The 24989-nt window shown below is 38.4% G+C and overlaps 1 protein-coding gene across 1 annotated transcript in view; it reads left to right on the top strand.

The window, feature by feature from the left end:
* Positions 1–22765: 22765 nt before the first annotated feature.
* The window catches only part of LOC114319415 (calcium-transporting ATPase 2, plasma membrane-type), a 6023-nt gene continuing 3799 nt past the window's right edge, over positions 22766–24989 (top strand). The window contains exons 1-3 of the mRNA XM_028266424.2: positions 22766–23314; positions 24696–24750; positions 24833–24989. The exon at positions 24833–24989 is cut by the window's right edge and continues 1792 nt beyond it. Of these exons, the coding sequence (XP_028122225.1) occupies positions 23138–23314; positions 24696–24750; positions 24833–24989 (389 nt within the window). The 5' untranslated portion in view covers positions 22766–23137. The remainder of the gene's footprint in view (positions 23315–24695; positions 24751–24832) is intronic.

Below are 24989 nucleotides of genomic sequence, written 5' to 3'. Positions count from 1 at the left end.
TCTACTAACCATGATATCTTGTTTTGAAAGCATTACATGTTCTTATTCCGATTATTAGCCTATAATTACTATGTTATGCGCACAGCAAACAAGTATAGACCAAATCGCCTAAATTGGAACAAAACATTGCATGTTTGTTTATTGGAGAATGGTTTGATGGTGCTACCCGCGAGTAGGCTAAGACATGGATTTTGCCACCCTCGAGTGGGCTTAGAAAATATGGTTTTGCCACTCTCAAGTGGGCTTAAAATTCGCGTCCAATGCATTGTTCCAATTTAAGTAACCCAACCTTCACCCACAGGCATTCAGGCAGTTATAACACGTAAGCACATAGCCTCATGGTAAGCATGCTGTCATGGTAAACACTCACACTCATGCAAGATTCTAAAACATAAAAGCTTACCTAGTACTCCGAGCCAAAACAGAAACTAGTTAGTAATCATATGCATGATCCTAGTTCATGTTAAGATGGCTAATGCAATACAGGCAAAATGCAGCTAGAATAGGCTCGGCTAATCTAAACATGGCATATGATGATGCTACAACTAACACGTATTCAACTTGGAATTGAAATACAATGCAGTTAGTATGATGCGCTGAGCCCGGTGCATGCAAGACAAATGTATAGATGCACGCATGCATAGCATAAGGTATGCTAAATTAAATATGACCTAATACTAACCATCAAAAGTAGATAAGTAAAAGGGAGAAAGAAGTGGGGTTGGAAGACATGCACAGACGCACCCACACTTATTACAAATTCGCCCTTGCTCGGAGGGACCAAAAGAATAATACCAATTAGTTAACCTACAAGCTAATTAATTATTACAGACCACCTAATTAATTAAGCAAATTAACTAAGCTAAGAAAGCAGTAAAGGCTTCGGGAAGAGGATCCAATGCGCGCGTGCTCGGGTTTGCTCGAAAATCCAACGCCATGTACAAGTTTGCCTCTGTTTTCCCTACTCTGCTCCTCTGAAAATTGCACAAGTCCCAGGGAGCACTCTATGGACACTATGGAACACCACCGGCTAAGACAGAACACCACTGGCCATGTCCGGATGGTAATCGACCATCTGTAAAGCCATCGGCCAACAATGGATGGCCGGTCGGCAGTATAGATGGCCGGCCGGCCAAAGCTTCCTGCAGAACCTGTTTTGACAGCAGCAGAGGGCAAAACATAGCATGGCAATGCATTTCAAGCAAATGTGTGCACCACCATATCCCTTATCATGTTTGTGACTCAAAGGGGTATAGTGCTCGATTCTCGGACCACCAATCACGCATTTCAATGCGTGATGGCCCAAAAGCCAAGTGTGCAACTTCAATATCAAATGAAATGCACATACAAAACACATCAAAGGCCCCAACCTCTATCATGCTTAATCAAAAGGCAAGGGATGCATGCACAATGCAATGCAACCTAAGCATGCAAGTAAAGCTAATACAACATGATTATGCAATGCATTTAATATGCAATAGGCACACAACCTAAACATGTAAACAAATATGGCATGCAACAACATGCGATGATGAACTTAAACTAACATGGATAGCTCGCAAGCATGCCAAAATCAATGGCCATAATGATGCAAGTGAGGCAACAAAGTACATGGAATGCATGCATAATGCATTAACCAAGCTTAAGGCACAAAAATACAACTCTACCAAAGCATGGCAAGGAGGAAATATGGCATACAATGGTGCATGTTCCAGATCTGAAATGGCATGCCAAATGCCTCCAAAATGACTCAAAAGCATGCAAACACTCATGTAATGCATTGTTAAGGACTCAAGCACTAAAGCTAGTGAAATGCAATACACTATAAACATGCAAAGCGATACTCGAATGATGAAAGCAACCCCAAACAGTCCCTATGCAGCCTAAAATAATGCTAAAACATGTATGAAATGTAGCCAAAATAAGCTAGCATGCTTGGCCAAAACAACATGCAACATAGGCTAGTAAGCATGGTTTACACTACACCTATATGAAGCATGTGAGAGCTCATCAAACCAGTTAAAAACAGTAACATGGTATGTCAAATAAGCCCCAAAAACCCATGGAAACAAGGTCCATGCATGCAAAAAAGATGTGTTCCTTTGAAAGGCCAATAAGAGGGTTACTCTACACATGTAACAAGGACACTTAACATGGCAAAACCAGATCTGAAAATGACTTATGGGGGTCCTAAAACCCACTGAAAACTGCTGGAAATAAATCTTGGAAGCTTGCAAATAGGAGCTCCTTTGTAAGGCCAAAAATGCAAGTAATCAAGACAATAAGGAGAGGAGATGGCCTTCTCCTTCTCAGGACTTTAAACCACCATCCTCACTACTGAAATCCCTCAAGATTTTAATGGTGATGAGGTCCAAACAAGATGGTCCCGAAGCTCACCAAAAACACACAAAAATGAGGCCAAACAAGACCTAAGAGGGGGTAAACCACCCCAAACACAAAAGTGACCTTAATGAAGTATCTTAAACACAAAAAAAAAAAAAAAAAATCTTTTATGTTATACACAAAGCTCAAAGCAGCAATAAAGATAGGCTAAAAGTGTGTGCAAAAACGGAGAATAAAGAGGAAAAATGAGTAACCTTTGTAGCTAAAAGGGGACAGCAGCCTCTTGGTCCAAAAAAAATAGTCCCTTAGCCTCTGAAAATGGCCTCCAAGCTCCTTAGGTTGATGATGGAGGTGTTAGGCCAAGAGTTGTAGTGTAAATGTGCAAGAACTAGACCCTTTTGAACCCTCTAACCTACACAAATGTAGAGAGAGAGGGAGATATAGAGAGGGAGTGATATATATATCCTATATATCAGATTTTTCTAACCTTTTAAAGGAGAGGAGAGGCCCTCTTTTTATAGAGAAACCAAGGGGGCAAAGCTTCTCTTAGAAGCTTTGAGCAAAGAGGCCAAGCTTCTCTTAGAAGCTTGGAGCAAAAGGGCCAAGCTTCTTAGGCAAAGGGGTCAAGAGGTTCAAGCTTCTTCAAGAAGCTAAAAAAGGATCAAGCTTCTTGGAGAAGCTAAAAAAGGGGTCAAGCTTCTTGGAGAAGCTAAAAAGGGTCAAAAGGTTCAAGCTTCTTCAAGAAGCTAAAACCAAGAGTTCAAAAGGTTCAAGCTTCTTCAAGAAGCTAAAACAGGGGGTTCAAAAGGTTCAAACCCCCCCTCAAGAAAAGGTCTCGGCTAGAAAAAGTGGTTAATCAGCCAACAAAGTTGGCCGACCGACCACAAAATGTGCCGACCGACCATCAACAGTGCCGACCGGCCATCACCAGTGGCCGGTGGCAAGGAAACAAGGCTGGTGGCCTCAATCCATGGCCGGTGAGGTGTGGGGATGGCCTGCAAGCTATTTTCCACCATCAGAAGCAAAACAATAAGTGTTTGATGTAAAACCAAACACAAAACAAACAAGTTGAGAGGTCTTGAGGCAAGGCGCGTAGCCGAAACCTCCGAGAACTCAAAACGAACACGAATAGGGATGATCATCGAGTGTTCAAACGATGACGTCCAAGTCTTGAGGACGGTCAAAAATAGGGTGTCTACAGATAAAACCAGAATTTTTTTTCTAAGTTTGGTCTATTTTTTAGGTGGGTCCCGTGCGTCGATTTTCACGGGTCAAAGTGGTAGCGTGTTCTATGCCGCGTTGTGATTCATGTGGTATATTTGGTTGCTCAAAACCATTACCGAGTGAATGGAAAATTGAAGCCAAAGTGTGCTCCATGGAAATTGAGTTTTGGTGGAAATTCCTTAAGGTTGTAAAATGGCTTGTCCCACATTGATTTGATGGGAAGTTTTAAATGGGTTTATAAGGCTTGGGTTTGGTACTTGGGGTGTGTCCCAAGGGGTACCCAAGTGTTTAAGAGGGAGCGGTTATGGGCAAAATGGGCTAGACCTATTGGACCCAAAAATCACAACACGCGCGCATGCCGCCGCCGCCGGCCGACCGGTTGGGTGGGCTGGGCTGGGCTGGGCTTAGGCCTGGGCTTGAGCGCGGGTGCGTGGTGTGAGGTTGGGTTGGGCTTGTTCGGCCCAATACTAATCTTTTTGGGCCAAAAATATTTGAATTTAATTTTATTTTGTATAAAATAAAATCCAAAATTCAAATTAAAGCAGAAATAAAATAGTTTGGTTTTACTCATCCAAACAGGGCCCTTCCCAAAATAAACTAGTCTGGTTTTTAACGTACATCCAAACAGGGCCCTTCCCGTTTTTGTATCTGTTTAAATTATGAACCCAGCAGATTCAAATCTGTTTGAATTCAAAACTAACAGGTTTCATACTTGTTCAATTCAAAACCAGCAGCCACCTTTACATCTATAAATAGACTAGCCTCCCATTTGGATTTTACAAAAATTTTCGCACTCCATCCTCTGCTATAAATCTCTGCATTTTGCTGCATTTAATTTCTGAAAGAAAGAGTGTAAACACATAGTATGTTCGTAAGGCAAACAATTTGTAGTGCTGCTATTGTTTGTAATAGATCATTTCATCTTGGGAGATAGACGTCCAAATTCTGAAAGCACCGTGGAGAGGACGAATCTGTCTTAAGGACACAATGTCAAACACTGGACTTGATCAGGTTATAATTCGAAGAAATTAAATCAAGTAAGTTATTTAATTTATTTTCAGTGTTATTATTATTTATTTAAATCAGATTTTAATTTTGTTTTTGTAACAAAATATAATCTGTTTTTATTTTTTTTTATTTCGAGTTTGATTTTTGTAAACAAACAAATTCTCTCATTTCCTTTATTTTTTTATATTCTGGTTGTTATTTAGTACACAACATATTTTAATTTATTTAAATACAGTGAAGATTGTCTTACAAACTTAAATTTGTGAAAAAATTACACTGGTCGGTCATTCTTCCAATAGACTACCTCAAGGCAAAAAAATCAGAAAAAATTACACTAGCCGGTCGACCGGCCAAACATTCACCCGGTCGTTCGCCCAGTCGACCAGTGTTGTAATGAAACTTCAAAATCTCCGTTAAACCACTTGATATCAAAGTAAGTTTTTACTCAAATTTAATAAATAAATAAAAATTGATACACCGTTAAAAATGTTCTAAGCTTGTTGTTGGCTACACATTTTGTACTAAGCCAGTGACAATCCGACGCGTGGCGAAGTGAGGGTAATATGGGGAGACCAGGTAGGTCTCCGATCCTGATCATATACGTGGCAATTAATATTGGTTGTTATAAGATCTGAGTAGTAGCAGATCAACAAAGAGACGTACAGTGACGTGGCTTCAACGGTTGCTCACATTTCAAATTCGAATATAAGGGGGAAGCCTAACTGCAAGTGAAGGCGTAGTGGAACTACTTATAAGGTAGCATGATCAGCGACTATGGAGGAGCAGTTCGACGGTTTGAAGTACAATTCGATGGTTATCTTCGGAGAAGTATAAATAGCAGGAAAGACTTCAGAGAAAGGGACGACAAAAGATCTAAAGAATTACTTTACATAGTCCAGTGTTATTTCCTGTCCTTTATATTCCTATACTTTAAGTTTCTGCGCCGCACTTCATTTATAGGAGTAGTTTTCAAGTATATTGCCGCTGTAATTCTCTACGGAACTAAGATCATTGTAAGTTTTTCATACTAACGAAATATTTCAGTTTATTTAATTGTTCTTATGTTCAAGTTTTCTGAAGTCAAATTACCAGTAAGCCACCAGTAAAAGTCCTCTTTATTGAGGCCGAAAGAACCATAACACAATCGTCTGAATAATTGTTTGGCAATTACAATTCTGTAAGGACTGATTGATCCTTGCTGGCACGCTCATAATTACGAAAGTAACCTTCGAAAGCCACAAAAGCCAACATATATTTTTGGCACGCCCAGTGGGACCTTTTAAAAACAAAAATGGCTAGACGTAGGAGACAAGGAGAAAATGAACGTTTGGAAGAAGGCGTGGAAGGAGAAGTGGAGATATCCAATCCAGAGGATAATGTGATAACACATCCTGTGGAGACTCCTATCCTATCGGAACCCATGGTCGAACAGACCAATACCTCAGAGCAAATACCATTTGTTCGTAATAGTGGACGAGACCAAGGAATTGGACCATCCAGTGTCCCATCTACTCAGCCAGTCAATCCGTAGGGCGGCTTAGTAGATGCCATGGGACAGCAATTAATAAACACAATGGAAAGGTGGGCAGTATCCTTTTTGGATCGAATGAATAACCACCAACCAACGAATGTAAGACACATAGAGGAGGTAAATGTCCCTCAGCAAAGATTGGCTAGAGACAAACAGCCTATGCAAGCTAATGGACATTCTAATGGTCAAACTAGTAATCAGATTCAGGAAAGATTACCACCTCAATCTTGGTACGAACCCATTTCGAGGCCTGCAGCAGGTCAGAATGCCTCAATGTTCAACAGTGAAGCCATGCAGATTGGTGGATCTGGCCCGGTACAAGAAAATGGCATAAGAATGATTCCAAATCCCACATTCGAAGCCATACCTGGTACCAGGGGGTACAATAATCCTGTATTCGAATTTATACCCGGGGGGTTGGAAGGTTTTCCTACAAGTGGAAGGGATACAATACCTGTTCCAGCACCTTTCGTGGGTCCTTTCGCAGGACAGGCTCAAAGAGGTTACCTACACCCCCAACAGCACCCTCTACCACAGGGACAGCCAGTCCCAAATGTACCACCTTATGGACCAAGAGGACCACAAGCACAAGTTTGTCCACCAAATCCTGTGTTTGTTCCCCTAGTGGTGGTTCAGCAGGCACAAAATATGGTCCCTAGGGACCAGATCATTGAGATAGTTAGGGAGTTGTGTGGACCAATGGCTCGGGGGGTCCAGACCCCTGTGTATAGAAAACCATCCCCAGAATGGGTCGATAGGGTACATGAATATCCAAGAGGTTTCAGGATACCAGATTTTGTCCTCTTTCATGGGACGGAAACCAATCCACAGTAGAACATATTGCTAGGTTTGCCGTTCAATGTGGTGAATTTACCAATCATGACTATATAAAGTTGAGACTATTCCCAAATTCTCTAACCAGAGGAGCATTTGTATGGTATATTAACCTTCCACCTGGCTCCATCCAGACTTGGCAGCAAATGGAAGAGGCATTTCATGCCCAGTTCTTCCAATCAGAGCCAGAAGTTTCCATGGCAGACTTGGCCAGATTGAGTCAATGGCCTGAAGAGAAGGCTACTCAGTTTATTTCCAGATTTAAGAGGGCTCGAAATAAATGTAGAGTAATCTTGCCAGAAACTGAATTTGTAAGATTGGCCCAAAATGGCCTAGAGTTCAGGCTTCGAAAGAAGTTTGATTCAACAGAGTTTAGAGATTTAGTGGACCTGACTTATAAAATATCTAGATATGAAGCATTACTAGAAGAGGAACAGGATCGAAATAATGCATCATATAGGACATACTACAAAGATCCTAATTATGAGATTGATGCAGCAGAGATTGTGGGAAAAGAGCCTATGATCTGTGAAGCATTAATCCATAAAGATACAACAATTGACCAGCAGTTTAAAAAGAAAGATCTCCACAGGAAATATTCTTTCGATTTAACTAAGGCAGATGACATTTTTGATCATTTGCTTGCGGCCAACTTCCTTAAGTTACCAAAGGGTGTTAAAATTCCATCTCTTGATGAACTTAAAGGAAAAATATATTGCAAATGGCATAATTCTTGGTCTCACTCGACTAAAAACTGTGTTGTTTTTCGAGACAGGATCCAAGAACAAATTCGGAAGGGGAGTTTGAAGTTCCCAGCCAAAGCTGAAAAAGCCATGGGGATCGATAGCAATCCATTTCCAGAAATTGGAGAGGTGGCAGCCAATGTCATTATGTCAGACTTTCAGAACTTGTCTCTGAAAGAATTAGAGGAAGTCAATGTACAGATGCATCTGGCCAACCAGGCAGCAACCAAAAAAGACCTTAGAAGTCCACCAGCCATGGGACGAGAGTTCCCACATCAGAAGGAAGACTCTGATGAAGAAGCACTGGATGATGACTCCCTAGAAGCAGTCGTAATGCAACGAATGTGTCCCAGGTATAGACTAAGTTATAAGTGGTTGAAGGGCCTTCCAGTCGATGGGAAGCAGTATTACAGGGATGTGCAGAGGCGTCCCAAACCAACCAATGCTTATAACAAAAGGCCGTATCCGGCTAATGTCAGGCAGCAGCCATTAGTGGTTGAACCTGCAGTTGGTAGAATGTATGCTAAAGGCAAGAGGCCTTTTTATGAGTCCAGATCTCCTAACTATTACAGGTTGGAGAGTAGTCATTCTGAAAGAAGGTTGGAGAAGAGTTCAGGTTTTGGTATCAAAGCCAGGAATTGGCCCCTTGGGCCAGCTTCACGAAGGACAGAAAATGATCACCATCACCAAGAACCTAAATCAGGCTTAAAGCTTGGAAACAGGGCCAAACAATTGTCTTCACAGCCAGCCTCGAAGGTGACCTCGAAAGAAGAAAGAGGCGGTTCAACGTCTGGGTCAGTAAGTTCGTGGGTACCTGGAGTCCCAGATTGGTTTGTGATGCAAAACAAACCTAGGGAAATGCCTTCCCAAAGGAATTTTGGAAATCAAAGTAGGATGGTTAAGCCTCCTTTGTTGGCCCCCAATAACTGGGTATTGCTGAAACACCCAAGAACGAAGGAACCAGATATGGTCCCCGTTATTTCCAGATCACAAAGGAGAAAAATTCAGTGTAGGTACACCCAATACCAGAGAGACCTGAAAGAAAGTGGAGAGAGTTCTTCGATGATCCAGATAGGAGAAAAGAAGAATCGAAAGTCAGACCATAATTCAAAACTAGTTATACAAAACGAGGTGGACCGCAGCAGAGAACAGTTGGCCAAGGTTCATTCTGAACTAAAGGCCAGAGAGAAGGAAAGTCTAGCAGGGATGGAGAAAGCTCTGATGGAGAGTGGTAGCGAAACGGAAGGAGATAGTGGCGTAAGCCAGAAGAAAGAAATGGTGGAAGAAGAAATGTTCGAAGCCTTCATGGCTGAGCAAACATTTCTGGTTGGAAAGCCAGCTGAGGAAAATCATTCGAAGGGACTCGTTAGCAATGAAATACCAGAATGCATCATGCAGGATGTTTCTGAAGAAATTGACCAAGGTGACCAAGAGGGAAAACAGGTACAGCCAGCCATCCAGTTTGGCTCGTTTCCCCCGGTATCAGTAAACATAGTACACATACTACCACAGAAATTCCAAGCTGGAGATGAGAATCAAGAGGGGCAGGAAGCTGATCCAATTTCGATCTCTAGTGAAGATTCACAAGCAAGTATGGTGCAAGATAATTTCGAAATGGTTATCCCAATGGAAGCTGAATATGAGAGCGAGGAAGTGGTAAGCATTAACCTCTCGTATCCATTCGAATATCCCTCGAATTCCATGACGCAGCATGTTAAGCCTTTGTACATTAAGGCCTTCTTCGATGGGGTTCAGTTAAACCGAGTCTTGGTGGATAATGGAGCGGCGGTGAACTTATTATCGAAATCCTCCTTAAAGAAATTAGGAAAGAGGAATCCCAGGTTGATCCCAACCAGTACAACCATTGCTGGTTTTGCCGGAGACAAGCAGATGGCCTAGGGAATTTTACCCATCAACCTCAGTGTGGGAACCAAGGACTGCATGACGGCGTTTTTCGTCATCGATAGCAATGCGAAGTACAATGCCTTACTTGGTAGAGATTGGATCCACACTAATAAATGCGTGCCTTCCTCTCTGCATCAAAAAATGATAATAGCTCTAGGCAATGGGAGGACGGAGGAAATTAATGCAGATCCTCAACCTTTCATAGCCTGTGCTGATTTCGCAGAAGCCAAGTTGTATATTGACGGCGTGGCACCGCTCAGTATACTGATGGAATTCGATGGTTCAGCCGAAGAAACGGCTGATAAGGAAGTAGCACACCTGAAGCATTTAGTCCAGGAGAGTGCTGGTGAAGAATTAGAGATTAAAGATGACAATGATGCCTGGTTATAGGCAGCAAGATGAAGCACCAGAAGCCAGGCCTTTGGCTTTAATCAAATTTTCAATATTGGATATAAAGTCAATAGTCCAGAAAGTTCGAGAGCAGGAGGAAGAGGTCATGATGATTGGCTGCAAGCGGGAGCAGCAACAAGCCAGAGTTTTAACTCTTGATAAATACTGTGCATTGGACATAGAAACAAAAGTCCAAGAAATACAGGAAGAAGAATCCTTTTGGACAGATTTTGTCCATGATGAGGAAAATAAAGAGGAGGAATCAAAGAGCCTGGAAGCAAAACACAGCAAGGAGATTCCTGTGGAGTCAGAGAAGATCAAAAAAGGGGTTCCAGTAGGTACTCAGATACAAGACCCCTTAGAAGAAATAAATTTGGGGGAAGATTCTGTACAACAACCCATTTATATAAGTGTTTGGTTGAGTTCTCCCAATAAGGACCAGTTGTTGGTTATTCTAAGAAGATATAAAGATTGTTTTGCATGGTCATACAATGAACTACCCGGATTGGATAGGTCATTAGTGGAACATAGGCTTCCCATGAAGCCTAACTTCAAGCCATACAAACAAAAACCAAGAAGAATGGGTTCAGAGGTGATCCAGAAAGTCAAGGAAGAAATTCTTAGACTACTCAAGGCAGGCTTTATCAGAACAGCCAGGTATGTTGAGTGGCTATCTAATATTGTACCTGTAGTCAAGAAAAATGGCAAAATGAGAGTATGCATTGATTTTAGAAACTTAAATCTGGCAACTCCAAAAGATGAATATCCTATGCCTATAGTAGATTTGTTGGTAGATAGCTCAGCAATACATCACATTTTATCAATGATGGATGGACACTCAGGCTATAACCAGATCTGCATTGCGGAGGAAGATGTTCATAAGACAGCATTTAGGTGCCCTGGGAATATTGGGACCTTCAAATGGGTCAAAATGCCGTTTGGCATGAAGAATGCTGGGGCCACATATCAGAGGGCTATGAACACTATCTTTCATGACCTTATTGGTGGGTATTTAGAATGTTATATTGACGACATTGTGGTTAAATCCCAGTCCATGGAGGAACATTTGTTTCACCTAGAGGCAGCCTTTGAAAGAATGAGAAGGTTCAAATTGAAGCTTAATCCTCTTAAGTGTGCTTTTGGCGTATCATCTAGAAACTTCTTGGGCTATGTAGTACACAAGAAAGGAATACAGATCGACCAGAATAAAGCCAAAGCCATCATGGAAGCCAGACCACCATCAAGTAAGAAAGAATTACAAAAGTTCCTTGGTCAGGTTAATTTTCTTCGAAGATTCATTTCTAACACTGCAGGGAAAACTAAAATTTTTTCTTCTTTATTAAGGCTGAAAGATGAAGAGGAATTTGTGTGGACAACGGAGCATCAAAGTGCTTTCGATGGAATCAAAGCCTACTTGGCCAATCCTCCAGTACTGATGCCACCAAATGGCGTTAAGCCTTTAAAGCTGTACATAGCCGCAGCAGAAGACTCATTGGGAGCTTTCTTGGCCCAAGACAATGAGGAAGACAAGGAGCAAGCTGTTTATTACCTTAGTAGGTTTTTAAATTCTTGTGAATGTAAATATTCAGCTGTAGAAAAGCTTTGCCTTGCACTGTATTTTGCTGTAATGAAATTAAGATATTACCTTTTTGCCTACAACTGTCTTGGTAATTGCAACCACAGATTTGGTTAAATACATGTTATCTAGACCTATGTTGAGGGGAAGAATTGGCAAATGGGTATTAGCTCTGTCAGAATTTCACTTAGAATATGTGCCCCAAAGAGCAGTGAAAGGACAAGTTTTAGCCAATTTTTTGGCAGACCATCCATCTCAAACAGAGAGTCAAGAAATAATGGAACTCAGTATGGCTAGTGTCGAGCCATGGCAAATGTGGTTCGATGGGTCGAAAGCCAATGGCCAGATAAATCTCCATGTTAGTCACCCACCAGTTTTGGTACCTCTTCAACACGGTACCTTGAGGAATGAAAGGGGTGTATTCAAAGTTGGCCAAGTCGTCTACAAATTTCAAAGTTGCCTCTTCTAGCTTGGATTTCCGGACTTTCAAGTCCCTTCTGGTGAGGCTGAGATTTGTGTTGCTACAGAGGGGTATTGGGACCCCTTGTGAAAGGCCAAATTGTCTAGCAAACTGAGATGGACAATAAGGTTCAGCAATACATTTATATGCCTTCGGGTTTAAAGTCCGGATAAATAGCTCTCTGGGAATCAGAATGGAAGCCCATATATCCTGGTGAGTAAGTGAAGTACAGGACTGGTCACTTAGAAAATTCCTCAACCAAGATGGACCAATGGAAGGTTCGAAGGGACGAAAGCGGTAAGTAGGAAGGGAGACTGGAAGCTGATGAAAGAAAGAGAAGTAAAAAGCAAAGGTAGAAGAGTAAAGTGAAGCGTTGGCTATCCTTATGCCATGAGTAAGAGGGTTTGGCTCGAAAAATTTAAGGCATTTGGATTGTAATTCGGTAAAATAGACGAAAAGCCAAAACTGAAGGATCCAGAATGGCCCCCCTTGATTAGCATCTAAGGGTTTCTCATAAAAAAGGGAGCAGACTCTATATACATGCCCTAGAACATATGGGGCTAAGGCCACATTTTCCTATAAAACAAAGGCTTTGGCAAGAGGGGCAAATTCAGGCATAATTCTCTGAGAGGAAATGCAAAAAAGGAATTTACAAAGCCAATACAATAAGAAAGAAAAAAATTCCCTATCAGTCACAGGGCCCTGTCTTTTATTCTCAGCCCTAGCGAAATCACTATAAGATGAGTTAAGGGAGGGGAGAGAGAAAGGGACTGCTAAATCAGGATAATCTGGTCCAAAAGGAGTGCCAATAGGAGATAGTCCCAATAAATGGCAAATATCAAGAACAGTAGGGGCCATCATCCCACATCTAAATTGGAAAAAGTTAAAGACAGGATTCCAAAAACATAGAGCAGCGGGAACAAGGAAAGGGTCTTCTGAAATAGTTACCCTAGACAGTCTGAGAGCATCGAGAAGGCAGAGTTCTTGAAGGTCCAGGGTCCTAGCAGGAATAACCCGATCATACCACTCTTGCCACTCTAGTCTCACCGTGGGCCAGCATCGGTGGGGGCGATTCATCCTCCAGTTCCTCCAGTCAAGACCACCTTCATAGAGAAGACATTGGTTTTCCAGTCGGGGATATAGGGCTGGGAGTTCAGTGAGGACTTCTTTGAATATGGGCCCAAGCACATAGTCTGACTGCACATGGCGACGAGGGACAAAGATGCGTCCATCAATAGCGTTCTTCTCCCCAGCTTTGTACTTTTCGCATTCCGTGTCAATAATTCTCTTCAGGGCCACAGATGGGCTCATACCCTCTACGACTGATACTGAAGGAGAAGCCATTGACGGTATGTTTTTCTTCGGGAAAGGAAGTAGAGAGAAGCCGACGATTGGTAATAAAAAGGGTTTGTGCGATTAGAAGAGCAGGTGATTTCAGAACACAAAACAAAAGGGTTTTTAAAGCCCTCGTATTTGAAAATATATTACATGAGCTGTTAAGTATTAAAAGTACGAGTACAAAAGCTTCCTTCAACATTGATGCTTTTGGAGGGAAAAACAAAGCCCGGTTGTTAAGGCTAGCTTCGAAGTAAGATATTTTGCTTCGAAACCAAGTCAAACGGCTTCGAAAACAGAGAAGCCAGCTTCGAAGTGGGTTGCCCTACCCAAGAAATAAAAATACTCGAGTATTTATTTTAAAAAGGTCTTAAAGACCTGTTTTTAGAGTTTTTTAACAAAGATAATGTCCTTCGAAACAAAACTTGAGTTCCTTTAACAAAGGTAATGTCCTTCGAAGCAAAACTTGAGTTTCTTTAAGGATGGGATTTGGTGTTCGAAACATCAAAAGCAATAATGACAATGACTAGATGTTGACTGTGGCCAAAACAGGTTTTGAATGAAAGATTGTTAGATTCGAGGCACTGTTTCCAATTGAAAATCAGCCAAAACTCAATTTCGCAAATTGGAAAGGTTACAATTGGCTCATTTAGTGTTTTATTTAAAACAATTAAGTCCAAATTTAAAGGATGAAATTGTTCGAAGTTCGAAGCTCTGAGTTGACTTTTAAAACACAAGTAAAAATACAAGTGAAGACAGAGTCAAACAAAGACAAATTTTGTTTATATTAAGATCAGAGTGATTACATCAGCTGACCCTATCTCGGTATGAACTCGAGCTCATAAAAATAAGGAATGGAATAAATAACAAGATCATGAAATTTGGTCCAACAATGATCAATGAACTTTTGTTCTTTCCTTATTCTATCTTCTAAATTTTCTACCATCGGCTGCATAAGTTGATGTGCTCTCACTTCATAGTAGAGCTCTTCAGCCTTTATTTCGAAGGCCACTTCTCTTAATCCTTGTTCCAATTCATCAATGTCTAAATCATCCCAATAGGCAGAATCTTTATTCTTGAAATCATTGAATTCTTCAATAAAGTTCTCTGCTTCGTATTGAGTATGAATTCGAAGGGACGAAAGCTGGTCTAACGATTGTGTAGTAGCCATAGAATTGCGATGCCAGTGAAGATGCAATGGAAGTTGGTCCAAAAACATATGAAGTTCTGCCTGAGCAAGGGGATTAAGGACATGGCCCCTAGTCATGATGTCACAAGCCCATCGAAGGTTCTTGAGAGGGACTTCGTCCTCAAGAACATTAAAGGGCAAGTGAGAGAAGGCTGCAAGCAGAAGTTGAGCCTGTTTCTGCTCAGCTGAGGTAGGCGAAGGCAGAGGTTTATAAGGTGGAAAGGCATTCTCCGTGGATAGGGCAATCTTCATTTTTTCTGTCCAGAAAAGAATTGGTAGGGGAGAATCAATTTCGGGAGACGAAAAAGAAGGTGTGGACGCTTTTGTTTTCGAGGATGATACGGGAGCAGAAGGAACAAAGGCATTAATATAATCAAGCCAGTCAGAAGAATAGATCTTCGCCTTCTGGGCTAAGAATGATGGGTTATACCCTTGTGTTTCTTCTGGGCGAGGAGCAGAGTGCACTATCTTTGTAGGCATGGAAGATGTGTACCATGCTACGAGAAGATTCTCCTCCAGACTACGCCGATGGTCAATGGGCACATAAGGATAAACAACTGAACTTCGAGCATAGGAGGGAAACTCTAAAGGGTCAGTGAACTCAACAAAATGGTGGTTGATTCGCTCTTTTAAATCAGAAGTCCCAGGTACTGACCAGTTTGTCCAGTCAGAACCTCCAGAAGAGCCAGAGGATGAAGCAGCTGCAGCTTTATCCCATACAGAAATTTGCGAAGAAGAGTTGCTCAAATCCATGTTTGCAATTTTACGAATCAGAGGTTTGAGAGCAGATTGTTCGAACTGTAAAGGTAGGTCAGAAGGAAAAATTCTTATGTCTTTGTTTGTAGCCTTCTGAATCGAAGGATTAAGAGCAATGTGTTCGTAATCCAAAGGTCGGTAATTTGCAAAGGCGTCCATGACCTGAATATAGGAAGGTGGGTAAAGGTGGCTAATAAATGCATGCTTTCGACGAGGAATAGCATTGACATATGACTCTTTGTATGCTTCATCATTGGAAGAAAGAATTAATTTGGCCATGAAATGTATCAGTCTGTTCGAATAATAAGACAGTGAAAGTACTTAAGGATCAAGACGAGAGTATTAATACAGATGGTGTGTGACAGTTGCATTTCTGGGAAGATGCAAAACCCATGCACGTTCTAAGACGTGGGAAAAGGGACTCTGATCCACTAATATCACCAAGTCTTGGGTATATTAGTGCGGGGGGTAATGTTGGCTACACATTTTGTACTAAGCCAGTGACAATCCGACACATGGCGAAGTGAGGGTAATATGGGGAGACCAGGTAGGTCTCCGATCCTGATCATATACGTGGCAATTAATATTGGTTGTTATAAGATCTGAGTAGTAGCAGATCAACAAAGAGACGTACAGTGACGTGGCTTCAATGGTTGCTCACATTTCAAATTCGAATATAAGGGGGAAGCCTAACTGCAAGTGAAGGCGTAGTGGAACTACTTATAAGGTAGCATGATCAGCGACTATGGAGGAGCAGTTCGACGGTTTGAAGTACAATTCGATGGTTATCTTCGGATAAGTATAAATAGCAGGAAGGACTTCAGAGAAAGGGACGGCAAAAGATCTAAAGAATTACTTTACATAGTCCAGTGTTATTTCCTGTCCTTTATATTCCTGTACTTTAAGTTTCTGCGCCGCACTTCATTTATAGGAGTAGTTTTCGAGTATATTGCCGCTGTAATTCTCTATGGAACTAAGATCATTGTAAGTTTTTCATACTAATGAAATATTTCAGTTTATTTAATTGTTCTTATGTTCAAGTTTTCTGAAGTCAAATTACCAGTAAGCCACCAGTAAAAGTCCTCTTTATTGAGGCCGAAAGAACCATAACACAATCGTCTGAATAATTGTTTGGCAATTACAATTCTGTAAGGACTGATTGATCCTTGCTGGCACGCTCATAATTACGAAAGTAACCTTCGAAAGCCACAAAAGCCAACACTTGTAATGTATAAAAAAGTTATATAATAATTTTTACAAAAAATTTACTCTAAAATTACATGATAGTGACAATTTTTAATATTATTAATCATAGAGGTGAAAGTTTAATTATGAAACGAGACAACCATAAATAGGCACATTATTTTCTATTTATTTATTTTGGTTAATTTTTTTTTATTTTTTCGATAGGATTTTGGTTCTTATTGTTGGTGGTGGTTAAAGTGATACTCTAATGAAATAAGTTTAATGTTCGTGTCTGACTTTCTGCGACTCGTTGATTGAAAATACAAGTAGGATTTAAAAAAATATAAAAAAAAATAAAAAAATTGATATCCTAGAGTCATGTAATTGCCCAAGTATGTCATTAAATCAGCGTAATGACATTGCTTAATCTTATGAATCGAAAAAAAAAAAAAAAAAAAGACATTGCTTAATCTTGCTCATGCTTAATTTTTTAATAAGAACTTGCGGTTAATGATTACTGAATTTGTGATGATTAAGGGTGTTGTTGTCATTCAAAAAGTCCATAACTAATCTAGCATTTATTTCAAAAAAAAAAAAGTAGAGTAATATTACATAGGACAAACTTCACTTTACCCCCTGTTTGGACCGGGTGCGGTTTACCCCTGACATTCGAAAATTACTACATAATTCCCATGCGATTTGTGAACTAAAGCGCACTGTCAACTTTTCCATCAAAGTTAACAGAATGTGAGGGTCACCCGCCTAGAAGAGAGTAAGTTAATTTTTAACACTAAATTACCCCTCATTCACCTTCAAATTTACAAAATATACCATTATTCTTCATTCTTTCTTTGCTGTTTCTCTCTCTATGGTGGGTTGAAGATGAGGTTTGGAAGCTTGTAATTTGGGAAATTAGAGTGCTTGGAGAGAGAATGGTGACAATGAAGAAAGAAGGAAATCCGAGCTAGTCTGTAAGAGGTTTACTACAATGGCTTTACTACAATTAATATAGATTTAGCCGCCTACAATGCTCTAATGGTGAATGATTTTCAAATTTAACAGGCACATGGTGTACTCAACACAATTAGTTGGGGTATTATGATGCCAATTGGCCTTGTGGTGGCAAGATATTTGAAGGTTGGACTGGCAGCGGACCCCTTATGGTTCTATCTCCATATTGTTGTTCATCTCTCAGCCTATATAATCGGTTTGGCAAGAGGTGCAATTGGGTTTCTTCTTCTCAGCAAATCTTCTGACATTCATCACCCTTGTCATCTAGGCATTGGGATTATACTTTTTTCCCTTGGACTACTTCAGGTATTACAGCACTTTGCTCCAAAAATCTGTTATCAGAATATATATAACAATTTCAGATTGTTTGTTTGTTCTTCTTAATTCTTATTATTATTTTATAATTAGTGTGTACCTATCATGCTAACAAATCTTTGTTTTTGTGTTTAGGTCTCTGCTCTACTTCTGCGACCTAGCAAGGAGCACAAGTATAGGTATCTCTGGAATTTGTTCCACCATAACACGGGATACACAGTCATTCTCTCGAGCTTCTTCAACATATGGTTAGGATTCAACATTTTAAAAATTGTAAGAGGCTAAATCTATATTGATATGTAAAAAATGCTGGGTTTTCTAGTGTTTTGCATCAATCAAAATTTTTTGAAGTTGAAATTTGTTAGAGTTGGCAGAAGAAAGAAAATATGTGCGTATATATTTATCTATATATGCAAGTTCAATTCAAAAGAAGGAAGAAATAAAGAAAATAGGTGTGTGTGTGTGTGTGTGTATATATATTTGCAGGTTTAATTTAAAAGAGAGAAGACGAAGAAGACAGGGGTATAAAGGTAAATTTATACGTTCTGTTAACAGAAGTTAGTGTGTATTTTAGTCCACAAACCACATGGGGTTATGTGGCGATTTCCAAATATCAGGGGGTAAATCGCATTTGGTCCAAATCACATGGGGTAAAGTGAAGTTTGCCCTATTACATATCCACACTTTTAACTCACAAATCTGCCTACAATGATATGGCAAAGGGTGGAATCCTATATTATTGGATGTATAACAAATCAAAAATTGACACATGTAATATCACATCATCATGAATATAATTGTAAAACTTTTATGTAAGTCTAAAATATTTTTCAAAAAAATATCAATCATATTTATTTTGACCGTGATTCACATTATGCAAAATTTAGTTATACTGGCATACATTTTATTTTTAGAATAATTCCAACTCTGATGAAGTTGTGACCATTTCATTTTTTTTTATAAAAAAAGGAAAAAGAAAAAGAATGAATGGATTCTCACGTTTCATGAATGATTGGGACAATGAGAAATATTTGGAAAGGCATTTTAGGAATTAGTCTGGTTCTAGCTCTGTTAGTGAGTTCCCTGATGCTGAAGTGTTTTAAGTGTCAAGTAAGTCGGAAATTGGTTACGAAACAGGTAGAAACTACACTTTTATTATTGGGACGGCCTTTTCTCTATTCCCACCTTAAATTAAAGGGTATTGTTAGATTTTTGAAGGTTTATTATAGGTCTCGTTTTGATAATCTGAACTGTTCAATGTGTAAAACTCATCGAGTATTATATACTTATAAAAAATCATGTTAATCGGATATCGATAACTATTTCATCGAATCAAATTTCTATTAACCGTTTATTTTTTATTGTCTTTTTTTTTATACAAAACTGATTTGAACACATAGTTATCGATATCCGATCAACGTAATTTTTTATAAGCATATAGTACTCAATAAATTTTATATATTGAACAGTTTAGATTATCGAAACGGAACCTGCAATGAATTCTCACGAATCTAACAGTATCCTTTAATCCAATCTGAGATTAGAAGGAAGCCAGATTCTTTATTATTTGTAGTTGTTGGAACATGGCCCTTTCTTTGTAAACTGAATCAATTGGATCCAGTCTTTCATAAAACTCTCTTTTATTTTTATTTTATTATGGTAATAGTCTAAGGCAAATGAGATTTCGATGGTTCTTGAACAAACTTTAAGCGTTGAATTTTCAAAATATTTTGGGAACTATATAGATTTTCGCACTAATCTGCATTTCAATTTTTAGGCTAACTAAGTTAATAGTCAATTAGGCCTTTGATTGGCTCCATCCGTAACCTTAAGTCAAAACAAGCGGGGCTAATTACACTAACAATTTGTATAGTGTGGAATTCATATCATTTTGATTTCTGACTTTCTTAATTGCGACACATTTAATCTTAAATTTTGAATTTTATTTTAAATCAGGACAATTGAAGATACCATTACTCAATTTCAAGGACAAAATTATCAATTTGATAAAATATAAATTAATTTGATAAAAAAGTTTTTAAATTTTTAAAAATTAATTTTACCCACCAAAAAATAAAATTATGTAAAATTGATAAATTTTTTACTCATTTATTTATTTTACCAAATTAATTTTTATTATATATTTGGATGATGATCATGTAATGTATAGTTGTTAGGTTTTTAATGTGTAATCAATATATTTAATATATGAAATGTTTTTAGTTTTGGAATTTTTGATTTAATGGATTGATTTAATAATGATATCAAAATTGTCACCATATTTGAGTTTTGAAAAAATAAAAACTAATTTAATAAAAATAAAAATAATCATCCATTACATAATTATCATCCAAACACATAATAAAAAATAATTTGGTAAAAAAAATAAATATATAAAAGATTTATCAATTTCACATAATTTTATCTTTAGTGGATATAAATAATTTTTAAAAATTAAAAAATATTTTTATGACATATATTTTTATTAAATTGATTTATATTTTATCAAATTGACGACTTTACTATTGAAATTGAATAATAATATCTTCAATTATTTTTATTTAGATATTATTATTCAGAATAAAATTTAAAAATTAAAATTAAATATGACACAATTAAAAAATCAATAACTGAAATAACACAAATTTCAAACTATAAAAGCCGAAAGCGTAATTTGTCCAAATAAGTAAGTTGCTTTGGAAACTCGGATGAAACCAACAAGAATGAAACAATCCAGTAACCAATAAGTTGTTTGTAAATTGTAAACAATTTCTCCGTATCTCTACTCCCGCCTTCACCCCCTTGAGGCCTCTTTTTCCTCACTTTTCAGGCTTGCACTTTTGGCTTTGGCAAGGACTGAAAATTGTGAGGAAAAAAAAACATTTGTTTACCAAGGAGAGGGCTAATAGCATCGTATCACTTTTCAATCTGTTTTGAATTTTTCATATCACTTTTTTTTTTTTTCATATCACTTTAGAGCACCTCTAATGGTAAATATTATAATAATATTATTATTGATATAATTTGACAATAAATAATAAAAATTGATAAAATTATAATTATGGTGTTCCAATGGTTAAATGTTATTTAGAACCAAAGACAAAAACTGGTGTGCTCGACCGAACATACCAGTTTCTGTGTTTGGTTCTGCAAAAATGACAATTTTGAAAAAATTTATCTATTTTACTGGGAGACAGGAAGGGAGGGAGAGAAATAGTTGTTTTGCTTGAGTTGGTGAATATGTTAACTGTCAAAACTTGTGTCAAATTTGACACAAACTTTGGAATTTGTCAAATTTGACAGTTGTCATATTCATCATTGAAGCACCACTGTTGTTCTATTATAGCAATGACAGCTCCGATGATAAACCATTAAAGACACTCTTAGAAAATTATTTTGTGCCTAGTACAATTTATCCAATCCAAATCTAGATTTTTGTTATTTCTTTGTGACAGAAACATGAAATGTATGACCTCAGAAGGTCATCAATAAAATCTCACCCATCTTTTCTCGTAAACAAATGTAGCATATATTCACTAATGATCATTCTAATTGGGTTAATTCGTAAAAACAAAATATTCAATATTTGTTGTTTTTTAACTAATATATTCATTAATTTATTATGTACAACGCTAGAGATTCAAACAAATAATAGGATTAGGAGATGAATATCAAATTGAAATTTTAATAATGTAATATTATTATATTATTGTATCACCCCAGTGAAAGTCGTGTTCAAGCCGTATTGACGACGGATGATGAACTCCAAATATTGAGATGTTTTGGGAAGATGATTAAAAGTTACTTTTTGACCTTTTTTGACTTTCGGTTCCGATAGGTAGCTCAAATTTGGAGGCTCGAATTTGGCTCGAATTCGGAGAAGAAGAAGAAGAAAGAAGAAGAAGAACAGAAGGAGGAAGAGGAAGAGGAGGAGGATGAAGGAGGAGGACTAGAGGGGGCATAATCACAGGGAGAGGAAGAGGCGGAGGAGGAGGAGGAGGTGGAGGCGGAGGCGGGGCCGGAGGCGACGGCGGTGGTGTTGCGACGATCTCCTCTCCTCCTCTCTCTTTCTCCCTCTCTCCTCCTCTTTCTCTTCTCCTCTCTTCTTCCTCTGCTCTTCTCCTGTGTTCAACGAAGAAGAAGAAGAAAAGAAAGAAAGAAAAGGAAGAGAAAGAAAAGGTAGGAAAAAAAAAATCGAAACCTAAAACGACGTCGTTTTGGGTTTCGAGCCGAATTCGGGCCACTGAATTCGAGCTACGAGTCATTTTTCTTTGACTTTTTTGTGAGAGATGAAAATGGGTTAAAAGTCAGGAAGTGACTTTTAATCCACTTTTCAAAATAGCCTATAAGTTATAAAATTTTGTTAACAATAATTTTAAAGAAAAAAATTAGGTACATGTTTTTTTTAGGGCAAATTATAAACACTCCCTCGAGATTTGGTAAAAATACAGATTCCTCTGAGGTTTGAGAAATTACAAATTGTCTCCTGAGGGGCAAATTTTCATAACAAATTAGGAAAAATTATGGGAGAATCTGTATGAAAATAAAAACCTCAGAAGGCAATTTGTTATGAAAATATAAACCTCAGGAGGGCGGAATGTAATTTCTCAAACCTCAGAAAAAAAATTTATATTTTCACTAAAGCTCGAGGGGTATTTGTAATTTGCCCTTTTTTAATGAAAGTAGGTACTAACATAATAGAATATAAAACATAAAACTACAAAACTAATGGAATGGTAATTTTTAGTAAAGTAGTCTTTCTTACCTCTTTGTAAGAATAAAAAATAAGTTTGAAATAGTCTTTCTTATTTGATGAGGTTCATTAAAAGATATTTATTAACAAATTTAAAATAATAAATATTTTTAAAAGTGGATTAACTAATAGTATTCTTAAAATAAGTTTGACCCAGGAAAGTAGGAAGGACGGTTGATAGCTCCCTTCCACTGTCTTCAGTCCCTCACTACAATTTCGGATCATCTTCTCTCCTCATTCATTTCCTGTTCCTCCTTTTCCTTCTGTCTGGGAAACTGAACGAGAAGACTCAAATTTGAAGAAATTCTTGTGCATTTTTGTGTTTTCTGGACCCACACGACACCCACACCCACTCCCTTTACGCGTCTCTGTACTCGTGATTCGAAGACAATGCCATGGAAACTTCTTCTTCTTTTCATTGCCTGTCCTTTAACGAAGCAATAATTTTAATGTTTTGTTGACTTGTTCTTCGTAGTTTCCCTCTGTTACTTTTTTTTGGCTATATATATTTGAATTTGAATGAGCGGAGATTAACGGTCGAATAGAAAGGGAAAGGAGCTGATCTGGGAAAGACGAGTGATGGAGAGCTTTTTGAATGAAGAATTTGGGGCTGTGAAGCCGAAGCATTCGTCGGAGGAGGTGTTGCATAAATGGAGAGATCTCTGTGGAGTGGTGAAGAACCCCAAGCGCAGGTTCCGATTCACCGCCAATCTCTCCAAGCGTTACGAGGCTGCTGCCATGCGCCGCACGAATCAGGTATGCATTTATATACATACACAATGTGTTTGTATCTATGTTTGTGTGGTGTATGAATCTGCATTTGCCTCTATTCTTTTCTTTCCTTGTCTCTGTGTGTGTGTGTGTGTTTGTCATTGTATAAAAGAAACGCTAAGCACAAAAATACAATCAATTTTGGTTTCTGTCGCCTCTACCTCTTTTAATTAAATTTTATAGCAGAAAATCAAATAGATTTTCTTACAGTGATAGAAATTCAAAAAGACACGGACAATCAAAATCATCTTAAGAGCATAATCACGAGCATAATCACGATCGTAAGTAAGATTAATTAACATAATACAGGACAGGTGCCATATCATTAGTGGTTGCTTTAGAGCATCTCCAACGGTTGAACAAATTTTTCACCAAATTTGAGTAAAAAAAAGCCAATTTTCTCATTCTGATACCAACAGCTCCAACCGTTTACTGTAGCGTGCATCAAACAGAGAGGGTCGTCCGGGGGTCGACCGGCCGGTCAACTGGTGAGAGGAAATTTGACGTTTTTGCCTTCATTTCTGTTGCTTTGAAAAAAACTAAGGTGGTCGACCGGTGGTCAACCGGGTGGTCGACCCCTAGTGTAAAATTTTCACAAATTTCTGCTTTAAAGGGGTCAACGGCTATGCACAGTGAATTGGTGAAAGGGGCAAGCCGTTCTCAGTTTGGTAAAACGTTTGATGTTTTCTCAATTTGATACTGTTTTGGTGCAACCGTTGGAGCACAAAAAGTACCTTTTTTTCATCAAATTTGAATTTGATGTTGGATTTGGTGAACGGTTGGAGATGACCTTAGAGCACCACTTTTAGTGGTCTGTATCATTGCCCTTTTCTATTGTAATTTACAGATTTATAGGCAAACAAAACATGGGCTATTTTTTTCAAGTTTAATTGGGTACTTTGTGGATTCCAGTTATTGTATATGCACTTTCAGGCCAGAAAGTTTAATGCCTTCCTTACAATAACTGCTTTTTTAATTGGTGAACTTATGAGTTTATTTCAATTTTTTCTTCACCTGCATTCAAATTCTTTTTTCAAATGACAATTACAGTTATCTTATATTTCTTCACACACGAGTTGCTTGTGCTCAACTTCTAATCTATTCTATTATATAAAGCCCACATCTCAAAACCACAACCACATTATATTTTCTTCAAATATTTATCTTTTGCGTGTTAAGAGCTTGTTACTTTTGTATGTATTATATGACAAAAAGTGATAAAAGTGAGTTCTAATTTTGTGTGTTAAGAGCTTGTTACTTTTGTATGTATGACAAAAAGTGATAAAAGTGAGCTCTAATTTTGTGTGTTAAGAGCTTGTTACACTATGCTTGCAATTAAAACTCTCCTTCGTCTTTCGTGCTATAGGAGAAGTTGAGAATTGCAGTTCTGGTTTCCAAAGCTGCATTTCAGTTCATCCAAGGTGAGGCTATTCACACTTCTGAGTTATATTTTGTCATAATAAAAGATTTCTTGGATTGACTCTTGTCATGGTGTGTCTGCAGGTGTGCAACCGAGTGATTACGTTGTACCTGAGGAAGTTAAAGCAGCTGGTTTTAACATTTGTGCCGATGAACTGGGATCGGTTGTTGAAGGCCATGATCTAAAAAAGCTGAAATTTCATGGCGGTGTATCTGGTATTGCAGAAAAGCTCTCTGCATC

This window comes from Camellia sinensis, chromosome 1 (genome assembly GCF_055761805.1).
Source record: "Camellia sinensis isolate YWXY chromosome 1, ASM5576180v1, whole genome shotgun sequence".
Classification (NCBI taxonomy): Eukaryota; Viridiplantae; Streptophyta; class Magnoliopsida; order Ericales; family Theaceae; genus Camellia; species Camellia sinensis.
Note: the sequence above shows the minus strand (reverse complement) of the source record. Positions and strands in the feature narration are given on the sequence as shown.